General features: G+C 61.1%; 1 protein-coding gene across 1 annotated transcript in view; it reads left to right on the forward strand.

Moving 5' to 3' along the window:
- Ltbp2 (latent transforming growth factor beta binding protein 2) overlaps positions 1-21,396 on the forward strand; it is a gene marked incomplete at its 5' end in the record, with an annotated part of 86,528 nt that overhangs the window by 62,455 nt on the left and 2,677 nt on the right. The window contains 19 exon segments of the mRNA XM_013507149.1: positions 1,011-1,139; positions 1,934-2,062; positions 11,620-11,739; positions 12,714-12,836; positions 13,000-13,125; positions 13,509-13,634; positions 14,283-14,405; positions 14,492-14,617; positions 15,021-15,143; positions 15,793-15,924; positions 16,184-16,309; positions 16,867-17,010; positions 17,864-18,055; positions 18,166-18,249; positions 18,979-19,107; positions 19,350-19,487; positions 19,566-19,733; positions 19,952-20,233; positions 21,136-21,276. Coding sequence (XP_013362603.1) covers positions 1,011-1,139; positions 1,934-2,062; positions 11,620-11,739; positions 12,714-12,836; positions 13,000-13,125; positions 13,509-13,634; positions 14,283-14,405; positions 14,492-14,617; positions 15,021-15,143; positions 15,793-15,924; positions 16,184-16,309; positions 16,867-17,010; positions 17,864-18,055; positions 18,166-18,249; positions 18,979-19,107; positions 19,350-19,487; positions 19,566-19,733; positions 19,952-20,233; positions 21,136-21,276 — 2,661 coding nt within the window.

Genomic DNA, 21,396 nt, shown 5'->3' on the forward strand with positions numbered 1-21,396 from the left:
AGGCCAGGGAGAGGGGGGCTCGTAGAAAGCCCAGTGTCTGCATTTGAGTCTGCGCCGTTTCCTAAGCACCGTGAATCCCCCGTGTCAACACAGGCTACTTCCACCCGAGCCCTTGGGGCTCAGGGTTCTCTCCGAGCCCTGGGGACAGGCTGGGGCCCTGGGTATGTGTGGGCTTTAGGCTAACACCCCAGGGTGGAGTCAATGAAAGCGCTGTTCATTCACTCAGCACATCGTGTGAGCTGCCTCTCTGGTATTCGGAGCACAGTTCGAAAAATCTAACTGCTGCCGTCTGTGCAGCCCCAGCCCCAGCCCCGACGAGTCTGCCTCCAAACTGTTTCTCGATCAGCACCTCTCCCCCGCTTTTTACCTCATTACCGCCTCCCGAGCCAGGCCCTCGCGTGAATGATTTCAGCGGGTTTCTGGGCCCTCTGGGGCCCTCCCCGTCAGCGCGGGGAGGGGCTTGCTGTGCGTCCAGGGGCTCTCTGTGCCAGCCCTGCCCCGCCGGCTCCCAGGCCAGCCTCTGTGCGGCATCCCGGCCCTGGTCGCTCTGCGCAGCCCTCTCTCATTCGCCCCAGACGTTTCCCATGTACCATCCTCACCAGATCTGTCATCCACCCGGGAGAAACCAGGCGGGCGTCCTGGAAGTAGGACCACCAGGCTCCGTGGTCAGAACTGTGCCCACGTACAGGGTGAGGTCAGCCTGCAGGCCTCAACAGAGAGCCATTTGCAGTGAATTCAAGTTAGTAGAAGCTATTAGGCCTTAATCAGGAGATTAACACAGCAGTGAGTTCCATCCTGGGCAGAGCTCAGGGCCCTGGCTTTGGGAAGCCCCACGGCCCCTACACAAGGCCGTGCTACACGTGGCTGTGGGAGGGCTTGTGAAGGTGGGTAGCCTCGTATTGGTCTTCTGGGACCCCTGGACCCTTGCTCCAGGGCTCTCCCCAGCCTCCTCCACTGCCTTCACCCAGCCTCCACCCTGCCATAACCTCTGCTTGCACCATCTCCTACAGGCACTGACAGATGTGCTGCTGGAGCTGCCCACATCTGCGGCCCTGGAACCTGTGTGAACCTCCCAGACGGATACAGATGCGTCTGCAACTCTGGCTACCGGCTACACCCCAGCCAGGCCTACTGCACAGGTATTCCCTTGGTGTCTTATGCCTACTCAGTGGCCAGGGTAGATCGGAGCAGGAGCAGAGAACCGAGTCAAGAGTCTGGGCAGCAGAAGGTCTAGGCAGTGCTGCATGGTTGATGAGCTTAGGGTGAGCTTAGCAGTGCAGTCCCTGTGGACAGAGCCTCCAGACCCTGGCAGACCTGGGTGCGCACCTGGCCCGAGGTGAGCGCACCCCAGACTGACCGTGCTGCTGCCTGCGGAGCAGACCGAGGTCTCCACCAGGGCCAGGCCTCGAGGAGGGGATTGGGGCCAGGATAATCGAGTGTGGACCCATCCCTCCCCTTGCCATATTTTTCTGCAAAGGCGACGTCCACTGTGGTTTTGAAGAAGAAAGGAAGTAACTTTAAGGCCATAAGAGCAAGAGGACAAGGGGCAGGGGGGCGGGCGGGCAGCCGGGACCCTAGCACCTTAGCGCCTCAGTGGGTGTGACAGGCCAACCCTGTGGCTTTTAGCCTAGCAACTCCTTTTTTTTTGAGACAGAGCCTCACTATGCAGTTCAGGCTGGTCTAGAATTCACTATGGAGCCCAGGCTGGCCTCGAACTCACAGCAATCTTCCTGCCTCAGCCTCCCAAGTGCTAGGATTATAGGCGTCCACCACCATGCCTGGCTTAGCCTAGAGGCTTTCATACCCCTGGCTCCCTCTGTCCCTCACCCTTCCATGCCACACAGCACCAGCATCTAGTGTGGGCAGGTTGCTGGCAGGTGCCCAGGGAAAGGTACACTGGCCTCCCTAACCTCCCTGCTTGTCTCCTGGTCAGATGACAACGAGTGTCTGAGGGACCCTTGTGCAGGAAGAGGGCGCTGTGTTAACAGCGTGGGCTCCTACTCCTGCCTCTGCTACCCTGGCTACACGCTGGCCACCTCGGCGGCCGCACAGGAGTGCCAAGGTAAGCGGAGCCCGCCCTGGGCCTGGCATGGGCTGCAGTGGGCCCAGAACGTGCCTGGGCCAGACCACACCGTCGGGGTGGAAGAGGGGCCTGGCGTTCGCAGCGTCAGGCCCTGTGCTGTGCGGGAGCCGCGGGGCAGAGGCAGGACTCCGGCCTGGCCCTGCGAGGAAGCTGACCCTGGCCCGATCTCAAGGCGGGAAAGGAACCCAAAAGGCAGCAGTGTTTTCAAAGGCCTCAGGGAATCGTGGCTGGAGCCAGAGGGCGTCAAGGGATTTGGCTGGAGCTGGAACCAAACGCCAGGTCTCACACTCTCAGGGGCAGGAAGCTGCTCTGCATCTTGGGGAAGGAGGAAGCCCCACTGGGACTCCTGGTAGACTGGGAAGCAGCCTTTGAGAGGAGCTCAGGTCCCAGCAGCTTGAGGCACCTGCGGGCCATCGATGCTCCCTGGGAAGGCCTGGCCCACTGCTAGGGGACCCCTGGTAAGCGCTTGCAGTGTGGACCCTGGTAACAAGAACGGTGCTTGCTTCGGCAGCACATGTACTAAAATGGGAACGACACAGATTAGCATGGCCCCTGCGCAAGGACGACGTGCAAATTCGTGACGCATTCCATATCTAAAAAGTGTCAACCAGTGGGCCCCGTATATTTTTATAAACGCATTCACAAAGAATATAAGGGAGCACTTTCTAAGCAGTGCCTTAAGATTTCTAACCAGGAGCCACGTGTTGTGGCACGTGCCTGTAATCCCAGCACTCAGAAGGCTGAGGCAGGAAGATCACTGAGAGTTCAAGGATTGCCTGAGCTACATAGTAAGACCCTGTCTCAAAAAACAAAAAACAAACAAAGATTTCTAATCAGTTTGGAAGCCTTTACCTCAGGTGTGGCACTGTCTCCTCTTGGGTTCACATTGCTGGTTCTGGCCAGGGCAGCCTAGTGGTCGTCACCCCGCCCCCAGGGGATGCAGGGGAGCTGTGTATCGTCCCATGCCAGGGTCCCCTCAGTTCACGATCCTCCCAGGGATCTGGCCTGCAGGAGCCAAAGCCTGCAGGCCCTCTGAGCTGATGACGAGGGGAGGGAGGTAGAGGAGACGCTGCCCAGTTCCACAGAGGAGTGGGGGTGCTGTGTGCCTCACTCAGTGAGCACGCAGGCACTGCACACGGGCCATGTGCCAGGACTGCGCAAAGCTCCGAGAGTGTGTGATGAGTGTGTGTGAGTGGTGACACCGTGGGTCCACATGAGCAGCACCTGCTCCGCAGGAGAGAATTTCAGGTTTCCCAGGGAGAGTGCTTGAACTAGGACAGCGCAGCGAGCACTTACATCCCAGTAATTTCTGATATAAAGCTCATCATTCAAACTCACTTTTTTTTTTTTTTTTTTTTTTTTTTTGAGACAGGGTCTCTCTATGCAGTTCAGGCTGGCCTTGAGCTCACTTTGTAGCCCAGGCTGGTCTCGAACTCTCGACAATCCTCCTGCCTCAGCCTCCCGAGTGCTGGGATTACAGGCGTGTGCCACCACGCGCAGCTCTCAAACCCACTTTATAGTTTAGCAAACTGAGGCTCAGAGAGGTGAACTAAAACACCCAGGAGCCTCGCACTTAGTTATGGCACAACTGGAAATAGAATCAAAGTCACTCCAGCTCCAAAGCACAGCTTGCTTCCAGCGACAGTCCCTTGTACGCAGGGCGTCAGACACCACCACGGAGCATGCACGGGAGTTGAGGGAGCGGCGCTCTGGGCAAAGGGGCCATCTGCAGAGACCAGAGCAGTGAGCAGGCCTGGCAGGCCTGGGGTGGTGAGGAAGTCAGTGTGCCTGAGCGTGGGGTCCAGGCAGGAGGTGGCGGGAGTTGCGGCCAGCTTGGGAAGTGCTCGAGTGCCCGGCTGAGGAGCTTGGACGCCGTCCCGGGGGCAGCGGCAGCCCGGAGAGTTTGTAAGCAGGAGCGGTGACTTCTCAGCTGGCCAGCAGGGAGGTGGCCCGGGCAGCGGTGCTCTGGGCAGGCTGGCAGCTGTGGGGGAAGCAGGTGTTGTGGCCAGAGGCCCCGCAGTCTGCAGACACAGCCCGGGCAGCTGCCCAGGGTGAGCTGCGGCCGCCTGAGGACCGGTGTCTCGGGACTGGCCCGGACGCGGGTTTTGCTCTGCTTCAGCCTGGGTGTCCGAGTGTCTCTGCCAGCCCTGATGGCTGAGGAGAGAGGGGCTGAGGCCAGCTGGAGTGCCTTTCCCAGCGGGGCTTGGCTGACACTTGAAAAGCCCTTGACTGGCACTAAGATCTGCTTTCTGAATTTCGCCAGTCTCATGAAGTGATACTCACTATTTCAGTGACTCAGTTTAATATTGAGTTAATTATGAATGCGTTTTTATGTGTGAATCAGTAATTCACAGCTAATTATGAATTAATTAGTATAATTAATTAATAGAAGCCTTTATTGTTTATATACATGGGAATGATGAATACAAGAGCTCTCAGTGTTTGCATCACTAAGAAGCGTGAGGCCATTGGCCGTGGGCCTTGGGTTTCCTCATCTGAGAGTTGCCCGTCCTGTCTTCGGCTCACTTTTCCAAGAGCAGCTGGAATGCTTACTGTTTTTCTTCTTTCCTCGCGGCTTTGTAGGAGTTCCCTGTGCATCCCTGGGGCTTAGCTGGGCTCAGATATGACAACGCACCCACTTATCCTCTGAGCCTTAACATTATCTTCATGTCCTTCTTTGAACAGAAACCCTTACTTTTGATGTATTCACATTACCTCTTTGCCTTGCTGTTAATGCTTTGGGGGTTTTATTTAAGAAGTCTCTCCCTTCCTGAAGGGTGTGGTGGTGCACACCTGTAATGCCAGCGCTTGGGAGGCTGAGGCAGGAGGATTGCTGTGAGTTGGAGGTCAGCCTGGGCTACAGAGTGAGTTCAAAGCCAACCTGAACTGCATAGCACGACCCTGTCTCAACCCCTCCACAAAGAAGTCTTTTCTTTCCTGTAAGTCACAAAGATAAGACACACTTTTTTTTTCAGTACTGGGAATTGAATTTGGGGGTGCTGTACCACTGAGTTACATCCCCAGCCCTTTTTTAAAAAATTGAAACAAAATCTTGCTAAGTTGCCCAAGCAGGACTTGAACTTGTACTCCCCTTCCCTCAGCCTCCCTACACTTTCTTTCACTAAGGGCATTGCTTTCCCTTGTACAGGATGCGTTAGCCCAGCTGAGGGCCCTCGTGTGGGCACTGAGAACCCCACCCCCATTTCCCTTTTCCTCACGCCAGGAGCCGGCTTTCCCAGTACCACTCCCGTGCGTGCTCCATGGTGGTCCCGCCCCCCACCCTGTTTAGCGGCTCTTCGCGAAGTCCCTTCTCTCTTCACTGGGATTAGAGCTTCTCCGAGTGAAGACCGGTTGTCCCTGAGCTGCTGCGGGTCCCTGGGCCTGCGCTGCGGGGCGGGGCGGCACACGGGGCCTGGCTGTGCACACGATGCCTCTGCCCGCACTCAGCCACGCTGCGGTGTTCCGAAGCCTCGCTCGGGGGAAGCACCCTCCGTGAACAAACGATCACGGTCTACTCCTTTAGTGCGTGCTTACCGGGCACAGCAGACACTTGGACCGTCAGGCGCATTCCCAGAGGTCAGGGCCTCCAAGGGCTGGGTCAGAGAGGAACCCTGGGAGGGCGCGGCAGGCAGGAGGGAAGAAGCCAGCTTCGCCAGAAGACGAGCAAGACACAGAGGGGTGGCGGGGGCGGCTCCAGGCAAGGGAACAGCGCAAGTGGAGGCTCAGCGGCAGGTCCTGGGTGGAGTACGTGTGAGGGCAGGGCAGGAGGAAAGTTGACAGGGGCAGGCCATAAAAATCTCCCACGCCGGGCTGAGGAGAGCCAACGGTTCTGCAGTGCTTGCTGCTGCTGGGCCGCTATGTGCTGAGCTTCTCGCCTCAGTGATCTCCTTTGATCTCGTTAGGACTCTGTGAAGTGTCTAGAACCAGGGCTGGGCAGGGGCAAAAGCGAGGCCTGGATGACCAGGCCTGCGGGGCGCGGGATGGGAAGTGGTCGCGGGACCAGAGATGATCCACTGAGCCGCTGCTCCCGTGGTGGTGGGAATCACGGGCCGTCCAGGCGGGGAAGGACACTTCCAGCACTTGTGTGAACAAACACTTGGAGGCTGGACCGATGGAAAGCTGCAGCCGCTAAGGCTCCCCGAGGGGCGCGTGCAAATCCGCAGCTGCAGCAAGGCTGGGCCAGGCCGTGAGCCAGGTTGCAAGTGGGACTGCAGGGGGCAGGGACGCCCCACAGGGATTAGGCAGGGAGTGACGTGACCATCACGGGCACCAGCATGCTTCGGACAGTGACTGCCACAGGCCACAGCCTGCAGATGCTTGGCCGCCTAAAATGCCCTCTCTCTGGCTGCTTGACTAACCTTTAAGAAGGTCCTTGAGAGGAACCACAGGAGTGGACCCAGTGTCTCCTGTGCTGGAGTCTGGAGCGGGTAGGGACTTTGTTGGCCTCCTCGGATCATGCCGCCTGGACCGCGTGGTCACGAGACCAGCCCTCACATGAAGAGATGGCTGTAGTAGCCGGCCTGGGAGCCCGGAAGCCAGGGGTCAGCGGGAGTCTGGCCAGTCTCAGTCCTCTCCCCTCCAGCCAACCGGGGCCGCAGCAAAGCTGCCTTCCTCACCTGCGCCTCAGCACGGTGTGCTTGTTCTGCAGAAGGTGCCTCAGGCCCCGCCAGGCTGGCTTTGCGCCAGGACTGTCCTGTGTTCACAGATGCACGGCAGCGTGAGCAGCCGGGCGGGCAGGGTGAGGCGGGCGGTGTCGCACCCCTGAGGGTGCGTACTGTACCACTGGGGTGTGGTCCTGGCTACGACTGAACAGGAAGGAATGTGGATGGGGGGCTGCTACCCCACCACTGCCCGGCACTTTGTCCCTCACTGGGTCCACTGGCGCCGAGCCCACGCCTATGCACGAGAATGTGTCTGTGAAGCCTGAGTCCTTCCCTTGCCTTGCCAATCTTTCGGCACCCTGTCTGTCCCCTACATGACACCTGGGGAAGATCTGTGCTTCCTTACTTTGAAAAACCGGCCTTCCTTATGTGATAGAGGAAGAATCCATCTATCTGGAAGCCTTCCCATGGGAGCCTTGGCTTTCTTGCTAGAGCTTGTTAGACTGTGAGCTCCTGAGGTTCAACCATATCCTTAGATGATCCACCCATGGACCCTTGATAAGCCTCCAACAAATGATGAATGCATGAAAGAAAGGAAGAAAGCAAGAAAGCAAGAAGGTAAGAAAGAAAGAAAAGAAAGAAAAGAAAGAAAGAAAGAAAGAAAGAAAGAAAGAAAGAAAGAAAAGGAAGAAAGAAAGAGGAAGGAAGGATAGATCCCAAATACTTCTCCCCTCTCCCAGATGGAGCTAAACAGCAGCGGTGGTAGCAGTGCCCACTGGTCTCTTGGTGGAATGGCTTGAGCCTGCCACCATCACAGCAGCTCTGAAAGCCTCCTGGCACCTGCGTCTCCACCACCTCCTGCCAGGCTGGGGTGTCAGATGCTTACGAAGGACGAGGCCATGTATGCCGAGACTGGTCAGTCAGGAATAAGTGAGGGTAAAACAAGGCTCTCGGGAAGACAGCAATCTGCCCAGGGCTCAGGCCCAGCGTCCCGGCCAGCACGTCCCGGATCCTGGGGTTGAGGGATGACTTTGTGCAGCTGGGAAGGATCAGCGCCCCTTCCCAACGCCAGCACCACGGAGGCAAAGTCCAGAGCCCTAGGAGGTCCTAGCAATGGGGAGAGGTGGCTGCAGGTACAGGGCAAACACCTGTCCTCACCCTGAGTGTGTTGCCTTCTCCCACTGCCCCCCTTTAGATGTCCCTGTGTAAAACTCAGGCTCTGCGTGATCAGAGCCAGAGCCTGCTCCCTCGGTCCTCATTAGAAAGCAGAACAGACACGTGGCGTTTTCCAAGCGAAGGGAGTGGGAGGCCCCCACCACTCAAGGGCACCTACTGTGTGCCAGTAGCTGCGCTATGTGCTTGGCAGGTAACCTCTTCTAAGTATCACAGCAATGTTATGAATTTGACATTAGACTTCACTGAAAAGAAAAACTACAGGAAATGAACTAAGAAATACCAGAACATTAAAATATCAGATTTACCCGAACCAGTCTGTTAAGGGCACAGGCCCTGGCGCAGGCAGGCCTGGGTCTGGCTCTTGTCTCCTGTCTGGAAATGGAAACTATCGTGTCCATCCTGGTGGCTGCAGTGAGGACGGGTGGGATAAACTGTTCTACCCGGGGTGCTGACCCACCTCCGGCTCCTACAGACCCCAGTACGTGGGGGCAAACATGCCTGTCAGAGAGCCCGCCCTTTCTCCTGTCCAGGCTCCCCCGCCCTCCTCTGACCATCCCTCCGAGCTAGAAGAGAGGTCCTAGACGTGCACTCGTGGGTGAGGTCAGGCGGAGTTCCTGCCCTGGAGACACCCGGAGACTGTTGAAAGCAAGAATGATGCAGTCTGCACACGTCTCCAGGTTTCCATCAGTAACCACAGACCCGGCCCGTCACCCCGGGAGCTCAGTCAGCTTCCTCTCCCTCTTTCTTCTTTCTCCAACAAAGAAACCGCTCTCTCCACTGAAACCCAGAGTCTCCGGTGAGAGGCTGAGTGGTCTGGACAGCAGCCAGCCAGCAGTCTCCCAGGCGTTTACGTCGTACCAGGACTCTGGGTTCCCATGGACAGCGACGGATTCTCCTGCAGACTGCCAGGGTTTTCGCCGTCCCCCACCCACGTCTGAGGTCCCCTGAGCTACTAGTCCCTGCCTGAGCGGCCTCCTCACCCCGCCCTGTGCTCCCACAAGAACAGACGTGGGCACCTTTGCATCTCCTGGACCCCGCGGCAGACAGGTTCAGGGGTCCTCCCAGGCTACATGGGACGGTCGGCCGGCAAGCTGGCCTCTGCTGTGACTGTTCGTCTGGCTCTTCGGGGGTCTCTCCAGAGGTCTTGTGCCAAGAGTGTGACGGGTGAAGTGTTGGGCATATTATTTGCTCAGCAAACCTTTGTTGAGTCCCAGCTGTGTGCCAGCTGTGCGCCAGCTGTGGGCCGGGAACACAGCAATGAATTGATAGCTCCTGCCACCAACCAGAAATTTGAAACCTACCAAAACATACTTCTTAATCCTAGATTAAAATTCATTTAATCTTAGATTAAAATTCTCTACCCCCTCACTGGCTGCAGTTCAGGCACCAAGGAGTTGGTGGAACAGCCCCAGTATGCCTGGTGGTGGAATCCGCTCCTCCGAGAACATTCATTAGGCCCCTAGGTTGGCTAGGCTAAAGGCTAATTTACATACAGTCATTGAGAAGAGCCCTTCCCAGCCTCAGTGGGGAGTGAGGGGCCGCCCTGATCTTCGGCCCTCTCCCTTGCACTTGCTGACAGGTCTCACGTGTGGTCCTTGCTGCCTGGGGCTCTGGCCTGAGGAGGGAGGCTGGTCGCGCTGCGCCGAGATAGACGCTGCGTTAGCAAACAGCCCATCCGCGCAGCAGCCCCGCGTCCATCTCGGGCAGGCCACGCGCCCACCGGGGGTCGGAGGGGTTCTGCCCCCGCCCCGTTTCCCTACTCTAGAAGTAGGCTGAAGGAGGAGCCAGTCTCTGGAACAGGGCCAGTCTCCTCGGAGGGAAGAAAGAGTGCCCCAGAGGGCTGTGTAAATGCTGTGTTCCAGTCGCACACGCCATGTCCACTCAGAGCTCGCTGGCCTGCCCAGGCTGCTAGTCCCACCCAACCGCAGCGGACCAAGAGGCACAGCCCACCGTGGCCCAGGGCGGAAAGCGTGAGTGAGCACAGGCCTCCCGGGGGGTTCAGTGCCAGGGGCTGCTGTGTCACTGCCAGCAGACGTGCCCAGCACATCAGGGGGAAGACAGCTTCAGGGACCCTCCTCTGGGCAACCCTAATTTCCCTGCATTATTTGGCCCCTGCAAGAGAGGCCCAAGACTTTATTCTTTCTCATTGTGGATTTAGGGGATCCCTATGCCAGGGTTTTTATTCTCATCCCCGAAGGCTTGCATCCCTGAAGCGATCAATGGCTTCGTGGCCCTCCTTCGGGTACCTCAGCCAGGACCAAAAAGGGCATGGTGTTGGACGCTCTCCCCAGAGTGGCCTCGATTGGTGGCCCTGACTCCTTCATTTTCTCCATGTGTGTCTCACTTCCCCCATCTTGTCTTTACATCTTAGAATGATTGAAGCTGGTATCACCATAACTCAAGTAGGGGCTGATGGTTTCTACCGTTCCAGAGGTGAGCCTTGTATCCCAGCATCACCCAGGAGCTGTGGGCATCTCTTTGCAGATTCTTACCCAACACCCACCATCCCTGTGCACCCTCTTCTGGATCCCTGGGGTGTAGCTTTGGGCTCACGCAGTCCCGTTCCCTGGGACAGAGAACTTCCACGTGTCCTAACTTCTGCAGGCCAAACAAGTGCCCGGGGACTATTTTCACCCTGTGTCTTTGGGTCTCCATCCTGTCTGCGGTGTCAGCTGTTGGCTTTAGTCCCTTTGCCGAAGGCCTGTGTTCTGCCCTTTGACCAGTCTCCTACATTCTCTCTATGGGTGCTGAGTAGATCTTCCTTCTGCCAGGAGGCCTCTGAATCGCACAAGTGGTGCACTTCCTCCGGGAGAGTGGGAATTACCCATTTAGGAAGAATAAATCCTCCTGTTTCCTTTGGAGCTGGGCCAATCTGTCATAAACGGGGAGCAGGAGACTTGACACTGGGCAAGAGGAGCATAATGTCCTGCGTCTCGACTCAGAGTTCAGCCTTTTTTCAGTCCAGATCCCCTTGGTACCTGGAATGATGGACTCCCCAGCAGGCCAAGTCACTGGGGAAGAACTCTGCAGTCGACTCCGAGGGAGCGGCTCCCCCTCTTCCCCCTTGCTGTCGCCCATGTCCCTGCCTGTCTGTTTGGAGCCCACGCTCGTCCGTTCTGTCTGATGTCCTTGGATCTCAGCAGCGTGGGCTCCAAGACCCCTACACCCCTTGACCAGAAGGAGGGTCTGACACTGCTCCAGCAGGGCATCCGTGCCAGCCCTGTCCCTTTGGTCTACCCTCAGCTTCAAGGCTGAGCTGGGCCACATCCAGGATGGAGGTTCATCCTTGGTCCTCGTTTCCAGAGGAAGGAAAGCTCATTTTTGCTTTACTACCCCTCTGCTGAGCTGTGGAGAGTCCAACAGGTTCCTGTCAAGCACAACCCGTCCCAGTGATGGTCACTGCTTGTAAAGGGTTAGGAGCTCCCCAAGGGAGCTGTGAAAGCCCTTCCCAAACAGTCCAGCTCACAAAACAGCACTCTGTGACCCTCCCGTGGCTGGCAGTAACCGCAGCCAGCAGCACCCACGCCAGAGTCTCCCCCTCCCACTTTTAGGTCCTTCCATCTCTCCTTTGTCCGGGACAGTGGGTGGGAGGTGGAGTTGAGAACACAGGGCAAGTCTCATTTTTTCCTTGTTTTTCTCTGTCCTGACACTGACGTCTCTCTCCTCAACCAAGGGCAGGCCGCGGAGCTGCTGTGTCACAGGACTCCCCGTGGGCTGTGGCTCCCAGAGATGACCAAGGGAGGGGCTGTTATTTTACAGATATTGACGAATGTCGTCAGCCCGGCACCTGCCCCGACGGGCGATGCGTCAACTCCCCCGGCTCCTACACTTGCCTGGCCTGTGAGGAGGGCTACCGGGGTCAGAGCGGGAGCTGTGTAGGTGAGGGCTACTTGCCAAGGCACCACGAGGGGGTTTGGCCTTGGGGCTCCTGCTTGAGCCCACACACAGGGAGGGCAGAGGCGGGCAGAGGGAGGTGGCGTGGAGGCTGTTGTCGCCACGATCTGGCTGTGTTGCCCGGTGACCTGGGCCCGACATGGGTGTTCTTCCATTATGCTGCTCTGCCCTCTGACTCAGCCGGGGTGAGGTCTCTCTCTCTGGCCACATCCGCTTGAAGCTGCAGCCCGAGGTCCCAGGAGTTTCTGTGGCTGGCTCCTCCGGGGTGGGTGGGGAGCCCCGGGCTTGGGACGAGGCAGAGCGGTGCTGAGAGCCGGCAGCCAGGCCCCTCTGCGCTTCTGTCCAGCAGCACTCAGCAGCGGTCACCCCTCTCCTCTGGAGGCGTGCGTGTGAGCAGGAGGAGTAGTGTCCTCTCCCCGCCACCCCGCAGGAAGAAGGACCTGGGGATCAGCATGCTGGGGGGGATGGTGTTTCCAGCAGACACTTGAGGCTCTGGAGAGGGCAGACGGCTCCCAGGCCCTCAGGACGCCCCAGCCGCCCAGGCCTGGCCGGCCTCCCTCCGCACGGCCCACCGGCTCACTAAAGCTGGCTGTTCAGCTGGGAACATGGGTTGTTAGGTGACAGGTAGGGGACTGGAGAGGCTCAGACCCGCGAGGAGGCGAGCCAGGGTCTTGGAACTCCTCATCCCAGTGTCCTCAGAGGGGCCAAGCCAGCCCGAAGCCGGGGGACCTGGCCCCTTTCTCTGGGTGTACGCAGAGTTCTGTGTTTGAGACAGGCCTGAGGGGCGCTCAGGACAGAGATCCTGCCTTGCCGGGTGGCATGAGGGAATGTGGCTTCATGGCCTCCCTGGGTGGCCTAGAGCCCCTCCGAAGGCTGTTCACCAGCCGCTCAGTTGAGATGCTCAAAGCCTGCCACGGGCGGCTGCAGAGGGCCAGCCTCACCCGGACTTCTCTCGACAGATGTGAACGAGTGTCTGACCCCGGGGGTCTGTGCCCACGGGCGGTGCGTCAACCTGGAAGGCTCCTTTAGATGCTCTTGTGAGCAGGGCTACGAGGTCACCTCAGACAAGAAGGGCTGCCAAGGTACAAAGAGGCCGAGGCACCTTTCTCCACAGGCACATGCCCCCCCACCCCTGCCCGTGCACCCCCAAGCGCGCTGCCCCAGCACAGCCCCACCCGTGTGCCAGTCCCGGGGGGCCTGGGATGTCTGCCCCACAGTCCCACACGGAATGATGGCCTGTTGCAGATGTGAACGAGTGTGCCAGCCGGGCCTCGTGCCCCAAAGGCCTCTGCGTCAACACCGAGGGCTCCTTCACCTGCTCCGCCTGCGAGAGCGGGTACTGGGTGAATGCAGACGGCACGGCCTGTGAAGGTAGCGCTGGGGAGGCGGTGGCGGAATGGACAGTATGGGGCTCCTCACTCCCCCAGTGGGGCTGGTGCTGAGGGGCTTAGCTCAGGAGTCCTGTGAACGGACGTGGCCCCGAGGACAGCTTCTGCTGCCCTCAGCTCCAAGCTCAAAAGGGAGGCAGGGGAAACAGGAGGTCACAGAGAGGGAGGGAAACTGAGGGCAAAGCGCCTGTGGAGCTTTCCAGGGAGATGTGGGAGTGAGGTGAGCAGGCCCGCACGCCTCTGGACTTTACCGAGGGTCCTCCGCCAGGGCTGCCCTTCTCCAGGGCCCAGAGTCCTCCCCGCTCAGACAGGGCCCAGAGGGGTGGTGCGGGCCTCACTGGGGCCCTGACCGCACTGCCCGCTCAGACCTAGATGAGTGCACCTTCCCCGGAGTCTGCCCGGCGGGCGTCTGCACCAACACTGTGGGCTCCTTCTCCTGCAAAGACTGCGCTGAGGGCTACCGGCCCGGCCCCCTGGGCCGCGCCTGTGAAGGTGAGAGGGGGCAGGTGGCAGAAGGGACAGGGGCCCCCCGCCCTCCGAGGGTGGTGGGCTGGCTCGGGACACCTGTTCTCGCCTCTCTGAGTAGACGTCAGGAAGGCGACCACAGGCCGAGGGGCCCGGAGCCAGTGGGGCTCTCAGGCCACAGTGCGCGTTAGCATCACCGCGGGCGACGTCCCACACGCAGCTCCCTGGTCCTGCTCTGGACTCGCCTCTGGACGCCGGAGGGCCCTGGAATCCGCACTCTGACAGCCCCTCGGGAGTTCCCTGTAGGGGTGGCTGCTGGCTGAGCACACTAGCCTGTACCAGGCATTCTCTCTGCCATACCTGTTCCCTTGGTTCATTTCCCATGGCGTCTCGGTGAAATCTGAGCCCCCTTGGCCAGGACAGGGGCAGGGCTGCTGTGCAGGGCCGGCGGTGGAGGATCCCAGCCAGAGCGGGGCCAGACGGTCAGCGCTGTATTCCTCCCGCTCCCCTGGGTGCCCTCGCCAGCTTGCCCCGGCTGTGCTGCTCCGTGAGGGCGGGATGGCCCCCGGGGCCAGTCTCTCCAGGCAGGAGACAGGTCGGTGGGACAGCTCGCCCTCAGTTCTCCCCTTGGGAGGAGCCGCGGTTAGCTGCCCCCTCCTCCGTGTGGCCCTGCAGACGTGGATGAGTGCGAGGACCCCCGCAGCAGCTGCCTGGGAGGCGAGTGCAAGAACACGGCAGGCTCCTACCAGTGCCTCTGTCCCCCGGGCCTCCAGCTGGCCAATGGCACCGTGTGCGAGGGTGAGCGCTCAGCTGCCCGCTGGGCTGGGAGCAGCAACGTGGGGGAGGCAGGAACCCCGACACGCCCCTGCTGCCCTTCTCCGCAGACGTGGACGAGTGCGCAGGGGAGGAGCACTGTGCGCCCCACGGCGAGTGCCTCAACAGCCACGGGTCCTTCTTCTGTCTCTGTGCACCCGGCTTTGCCAGCGTGGAGCGGGGCACAAGCTGCCAGGGTGAGACCCCGGCGTGGCCACGTGGGGCGGCAGCGGGTGCTGGAGGCCGTGTCCGCAGTGCAGCCCGTCCGCATGCAGTACTGAGAAAACCTGAAAAGCTCGAGGCCTCAGCCAGAGGCATGGGAGCCGGGGTCTGGGGAGGGACTCGGAGCCTCTCAGCGGGGCCTCTCCGCCACATCTGAGGCAGGCACGCACCTGCTCCAAGCTGTCACCCCGCTTCCCTGACAGAGCCGCCCGCCAGCTCCCCCAGCCCCAGCATGGCCCCGTTTCCAGCTCTGGCCCCTCCCTTGGATCCCCCCTTCCCGCCTCAGCACCCCTGCCCTCCTGGGAAGCTCCTCAGGGCTACGTGGGGAGCTGACGGGGAGGGACCTGCTGAGGCTGCTGACAGATGTTTCTCCTCCAGATGTGGATGAGTGCGCAGCCACAGACCCCTGTGTGGGAGGGCGCTGCGTCAACACCGAGGGCTCCTTCGACTGTCTGTGCGAGGCTGGCTTCCGGCCCTCCCCGGAGAGCGGGCAGTGTGTGGGTAAGAGCTGCAGCGGAGCGGTCAGGCCCCTGCCCACGTCTGCCCACCTCTCTGGTCCTCGGCTCCCTGGAACAAGGAACTGCTGCTCCCTTCAGGAGGGCAGCAGGATACTCTCCTGCTTACCCACCCGGCGGAGAACACCCTTCTCAGGCCCCTGCTGGCCCAGGGACCGTGTGAGGCTGACAGAATGAAGACAGCCATAGCCTGTGTGCTGGCGGAGCTCACATCGAGTTCTAAAGGCCAGGCTGATAGACACCAAACACCTGCTAGGCTCAGTGTCTTTTGTTAGGACAGTTGTAGGCAGTCTTAAAACTGAGCAAGGGAGAGTCAGGAGGATTGCTGCCTGCAGCCCGCCACGGTGAAAGCTGAACGCAGAGGAAGTGTAAAGTGCTCCACTGCTGGGGACAGGAGACAGTCTGGGGACAGGAAGGCAGGGTCACAGAAGGCCAGGAGCTCTTCTGAAATCGCATGCAGTTCTCTTCCTAGACGCTCAGGCCTGCTGGGCCCGGGGATGATAGCGAACCTGACAGGGTGGGGCGAGATAAGCCCAGTCATTGGAACAAATCAGTGACCTTGTGATGCCAGCAAGGTGGGGCCAGAGCAGAGGCGGCCTGGTCACGCCTGTGCCCTCTCTCGGCCCTGGGGACAGATATTGACGAGTGTGAGGACGACGGGGCCCCAGTGTGCGGGGCCTGGAGGTGTGAGAACAGCCCTGGCTCCTACCGCTGTGTCCTGGGCTGCCAGCCTGGCTTCTACATGGCCCCGACTGGAGACTGCATCGGTGAGTGGGCGCGGGAGCCGAGGGCGGGCGGGCCGAGCACATCTGCTCCTCCCTGCCCTGAGCTATGCGTGATCTTCTCCGCGGACACGGGCTGTGCAGATGTTTGACGTTTCCATACAGCAGACTTTATACAAAAACTGCAAAGCAATGCTGCTGTCGGGGCTTCCGTGTCTGGTGTGCAGAGGTCGCTTTCCACACCTCTTCGTATCTGTCCTGGGCGAACAGTCCGCCCACACCCTCCCGCCCTGCTCTCCCGCAGACGTAGACGAGTGTGCCAACGACACCGTGTGTGGGAGCCACGGCTTCTGTGACAACACGGACGGCTCGTTCCGCTGCCTCTGTGACCAGGGCTTCGAGACCTCCCCCTCAGGCTGGGACTGTGTTGGTGAGAAGCCTTCGGGGTACCCAGGGTCTGGGCCAGGGGAGGCCCTTGGGCCCGGCTCATCTCCATGGGTCTTGACTGTCCTGAGTGGAAGCCCTAGGACTCTCCCCTCCTGAAACATTCAGGGTCTCCTGGCTCCATGATGGGTCCCCAGTGGGTGGGCAAAGGGACGCCTGGAGGAAGAACTTCAACTGCCCCTGTGGCTGCCATCTCTGCCGGGCTGGAAGGGGAAGCATGGCCTGGTCCTGCCAGCAGAGGAGGCAAGGAGGTGGAGGACACCCACCCGCCGCAGCCCCACTACCACCATCGGTTTCCCTGGAGACCCGAGCCTGGAGGCGCCGTGCTCACAGTGTCCCGGGCGATGACCCCTCCTCTCTGCCACCCCTCACCTCTGGCCACCTGCCCCCCCCACTAACTCACACCCACTTTTACTTCCTTCTGGCCAGGCCTAGCGTGGCTCTTTTGGGGATCAGGACTTGACGTGGCTGGGTGGGAGTGAGGGCCAGGGCACGGGCTGCCTCCCCTCGGCCCACAAGCCCGTCCTCCCTCCCGCCTGGCAGATGTGAACGAGTGTGAGCTCATGCTCGCCGTGTGCGGGGCCGCTCTCTGCGAGAACGTGGAGGGCTCCTTCCTGTGCCTCTGCGCCAGCGACGGGGAGGAGTATGACGCGAAAGAAGGGCTCTGCCGTCCCCGGGGGGCTGGAGGTGAGATCCCGCAGCCTCTCAGGAACGCCATCCCTCCCGTCATTGCCCACGATGGCGCCACGGCCTGCACCAGGCATCTGCTCCTCTATCCGCAGGCCACTGAGAGGGAGACCGGGCAGGGTCTGGGGCAGCGTGAAGAGCAGGTTGGGAATGGAGTGGGAGGGGCCAGGCGTCTGCCTCCGGCAGGTGCCAAAACCAGAGAGGTCGGCTCCCGGCCAGGCAGCATCCCTGCTTGGGTGTGACCACCTGGGGGCAGTCAGGATGCTGATTTAGAGTGGCCCCAGGGAGCTTGGATGGAGCCTTAGAGGGGCCCTAATCCACTCAACCCCTGTGAGTCTTCTGCTGAGGACTTGAGCCCGAGCTGCGCCGCACTGTCCCCTCCTCTCTCCACCCCAGGGCTGCAGGCTCAGCTTCTCCCCAGGGTGGCCCAGGACGCAGCTGGCCTCAGTGACTTGCGGGAGAAGTAGGGGACCTTGTAGAGAACAAGGAAGGGTGGGAGGGCTAGGTACCTGCGAGGCGGGACGGATCGGAGTCCTGTGCCAGGAGCTGGGAGCAGCCCACAGGGAGGAAAGCAGGGAAGGACAGAGCAGGGGCCTCGGTATCAGAGGAACCCCGGCCTCACCCGTAACAGCTGTGTGGCTGTGGCGAGCCGCCTAGTTTCACTAAGCTCAGCTTCAGCTGTTGCAGGGAAACGATCATAGTACCGACCCGCAGGGTTGCTGAAAGCACCTGAGAGATAACGTGGGTGACAGCGTTTTGTACATCATAACGCTGCGTATAAAAGACATACTCAGGAGCGGGAGTGCCTCAGACAGTCCTGAAGGGACAGTAACGAGGGGCGTCTACCACACAGCTCAGAGCATCTCCGAGACCCCAGCCGGGGAGCATGCCTCGGGCGCCCTCCGCATGGCCTGCTACTCCGGGCAGGATGGCCGTCCGCCCTGCTCCAGCGTCCTGGGCTGGAACTCCACGCACGCCCAGTGCTGCTGCACGCAGGGCGCCAGGTGGGGAGACAGCTGTGACCTCTGCCCGCCGGAGGGCTCTGGTGAGACCCCGAGGGGCCGTCCCTGAGAGTCAGCAGTTCGGGTGACACCCGAAAGAGGGAGGAGGAAGGGGCACCCCTCCCTGTCCAGAATGAGACTCCGCCCTTCACAGGTGAATTCGGCGCGCTCTGCCCCAGTGGGAAAGGCTACGTCCCTGTGGAGGGAGACTGGACATTCGCGCAGACCATGTACACAGGTGGGCTCCCTCGCCCTCCCCAGACACCAGCGCTGGAGTGGCCCTGGCCTGGTCCTCCTTGGGAAGCCCCATCCGGCCCGGCCTGCAGGGGCTCCACCTGTTCTGGCCCACTCCCTGCAGCCCTGGCTACAGGCTCTGAGCCGAGCTCCTCCTCGCGCATCCACATGACCTGGGCTCAGTCTCCCCACTTGCTCGGGGCTGTGCCTCCCAGGAACACACTGGCGCCTGGGCACCCCGCACCTGTCTTAGTGGGCCCGGGGACAGGGCGAAGGAAGGCGCTGCAGCGGCCTCTCTCCCTGGCTCCACTCAGTGCCTGAGTCCGAAAGCTAGTCCTGGGAAGGGGGTGACTGAGGTGGAAGCAGCTCGTGTGTATGAGTGCAGTACCGGGGCCGGAACCTAGGGCCCCAGGCATGCGAGGCAGGCGCTCTACCACTGAGCTTCGTCCCCAGCCCCAGAAGCAGCCTGAGTGCCGCTTCGTGCCAAGCACTCACTTTGAGTACCTTTACGTATATTAGAGCCTTTAACCCCTGTGACTAGAAGAGGTTAAGAGCTAGCCACATTTTTAAGAAACAAAAACTGAAGCAAGGAGAAGGTAAGCAACTTGATCAAAGTCAGTCAACTCCTAGGGGGCAGGGCCGGGATTCAGACCCAGACAGTCCGACGCAGAGCCCCTGCTTGTAAGAACTGCCTCCTACCACTCCCCGCATCCCACCCCTCTGCCCTCCGCAGATGCCGACGAGTGTGCGCTGTTCGGGCCTGCGCTCTGCCAGAACGGCAGGTGCCTCAACACGGTGCCCGGCTACATCTGCCTGTGCAATCCTGGCTACCACTACTCGGCCTCCCGCGGGAAGTGCGAGGGTGAGGACTGACCTGGCCCTGCCCACCCCCACCCCGGCAGCCAGCGTCTCGCTGGGAGGCCCCCTTCCTGGGAAGATGTCCACAGCAGGCAGGTCTGAGTGAGGGAAGCTCTGGGCCCTCAGAACCTGTTCCTGGGTGGATGTGAGGGGCATCTCTTCTGCGACCCATCGCGGGAAGCCCCTTCCATGAGCACAGTCTGCGACAGGCCCCCTCCCTCCGCCTCCCCCGCCCCGCCCCTGCAGATCACAACGAGTGCCAGGACCTGGCCTGTGAGAACGGCGAGTGTGTGAACACGGAGGGCTCCTTCCACTGCTTCTGCAGCCCGCCCCTCACCCTGGACCTCAGCGGGCAGCGCTGCGTGAACGGCACCGGCAGCGTGGGTGAGTGGCCTTGGCTGTGGGCCACAGGGGCCGTGGGCCCGGGCCAAGCTCACGTGCCTCTGGGTCCTCTGCCACCAGAGGACCTGCCTGACCATGACATCCACATGGACGTCTGCTGGAGAAAGGTCACCAATGACGTGTGCAGCCAACCCCTGCGCGGGCACCAGACCACCTACACGGAGTGCTGCTGTCAGGGTGGCGAGGCCTGGAGCCAGCAGTGTGCTCTGTGTCCCCCCAGGAGCTCTGGTGAGGGACTCCCCGGGGAGGGCACCCTACCCTTGGGAAGTAGAGCAGGGTAGTGGCCTTGTCTTCCACCCATGGTTTGGGAGGGGAGTGCGCTGGAGCTCCCAGCCGACCCCAGTCCCCCACATCCCCTCTGCTGGGGGCGCCTGCCACGCTGCAACCCAGCCAGCCCAGCTCTAGCCAGCGGGAGCTGAGCCCAGCAGCCCCCTTCTCCCCCACAGAGGTCTATGCTCAGCTCTGCAACGTGGCCCGGATTGAGGCGGAGCGGGAGGCCGGGGTCCACTTCCGGCCAGGCTATGAGTACGGCCCTGGCCCAGAGGACCTGCACTACAGCCTTTATGGCCCAGAGGGCGCCCCCTTCTACAGCTACCTGGGTCCTGAGGACACCGTCCTCGAGGCCCCGTTCTCCAGCACAGCCAGACAACCAGGGGACCCCACCCTTGCCTTTGAGCTGCCCCTGCAGCCCTCCGAACTCCAGCCCCGCTATGTGGCCAGCCATCCAGGTGTGTTGCAAAACGGGGGAGGCGGGCCCTGGGCTGTTCCCCTTCCCTCTCCCCGACCCCGGGTCGTGCTGGCAGCAGGGTCAGGGAGGAGGAGGGAAGCCGCATGTCTCTGCTTATGGGTCACTATGGACATTAACTCCAAATGCCAGGGTCAGGCCCTACGAACTCCCTGTGATGAACTAGCACAGGGACAGATACAGGGCACTGTCCCAACCTTGAAAGTCTCCCTGGGGCCCGGGGTACAGCTCAGTGGCACAATGCCTGCCTGGCAAGTACAAGGTCCTGAGTTCGATTCCCCCTACCAAAAAAAAGTCTCCCTGTGAGAGCTGGGAGCAGCAGAGAGTGGCCGTGCTGCCGCCTGTCACTTACAGGCTGCAGAACAGCTTTCCAAGGAAACTGGCGGTTGAACTCGTGCCCTGAGGTGTGAATCGAGGACTTCAGGACCCTTAATGGCCCACTGTGCTGACCCCCCGTTTGTGGGTGGCGTGAGCCCGGCCCGCAGACTCAGACCCTCAGGAGTCAGGCCTGGCCTTGTGTGGTGGGTACAGTGCCCGCCACAGGCGCGGCCCCTGCCAGGCCGACTGGGACCCCACCACGGGGGAAGGGTCGTTTCTAGGGGGCGCAGCGTGCTCAGGGAGAGAAGAGGGTGAGGCGGGTCAGGTTTGCTTTGTGCTGAGTGAGGCCTCTCTGCTGTCAACCGCACCCCAAAGACGATGCAAACACGTCAATAAAGCAGCTTGCCCACACCAAACCCGCAGCTGCACACAGACGTGCAGGCGGGCTGCGCGCCCTGGGACGTCGCCCTTCCCGGCCTCGCGTGTAGCACGTGGGCCGTGGGCCCGCCCCGTCACCCCACCGCCCCTCCCCGCGGCGAGGGCCTCAGCCTCTGACCACCGCCGCAGCTGCCTTCGAAGGGCTGCGGGCCGAGGAGTGCGGCGTCCTGAACGGCTGCGAGAACGGCCGCTGCGTGCGCGTGCAGGAGGGCTACACCTGCGACTGCCTCGACGGCTTCCAGCTGGACGCGGCCCGCATGGCCTGCGTGGGTAAGCGCGGCCGAGCCCGCGCCCGCTCGGGGCGGGGGGACTGCGCGTCCCCCGTTGCTGGGTCGGGGAGGGGACGGAGCCTCGGCCGTCACACGCAGGGCTCCACCACGGGCGGGCCAG

Source organism: Chinchilla lanigera, unplaced genomic scaffold (genome assembly GCF_000276665.1).
Source record: "Chinchilla lanigera isolate Chin_1 unplaced genomic scaffold, ChiLan1.0 scaffold00122, whole genome shotgun sequence".
Classification (NCBI taxonomy): Eukaryota; Metazoa; Chordata; class Mammalia; order Rodentia; family Chinchillidae; genus Chinchilla; species Chinchilla lanigera.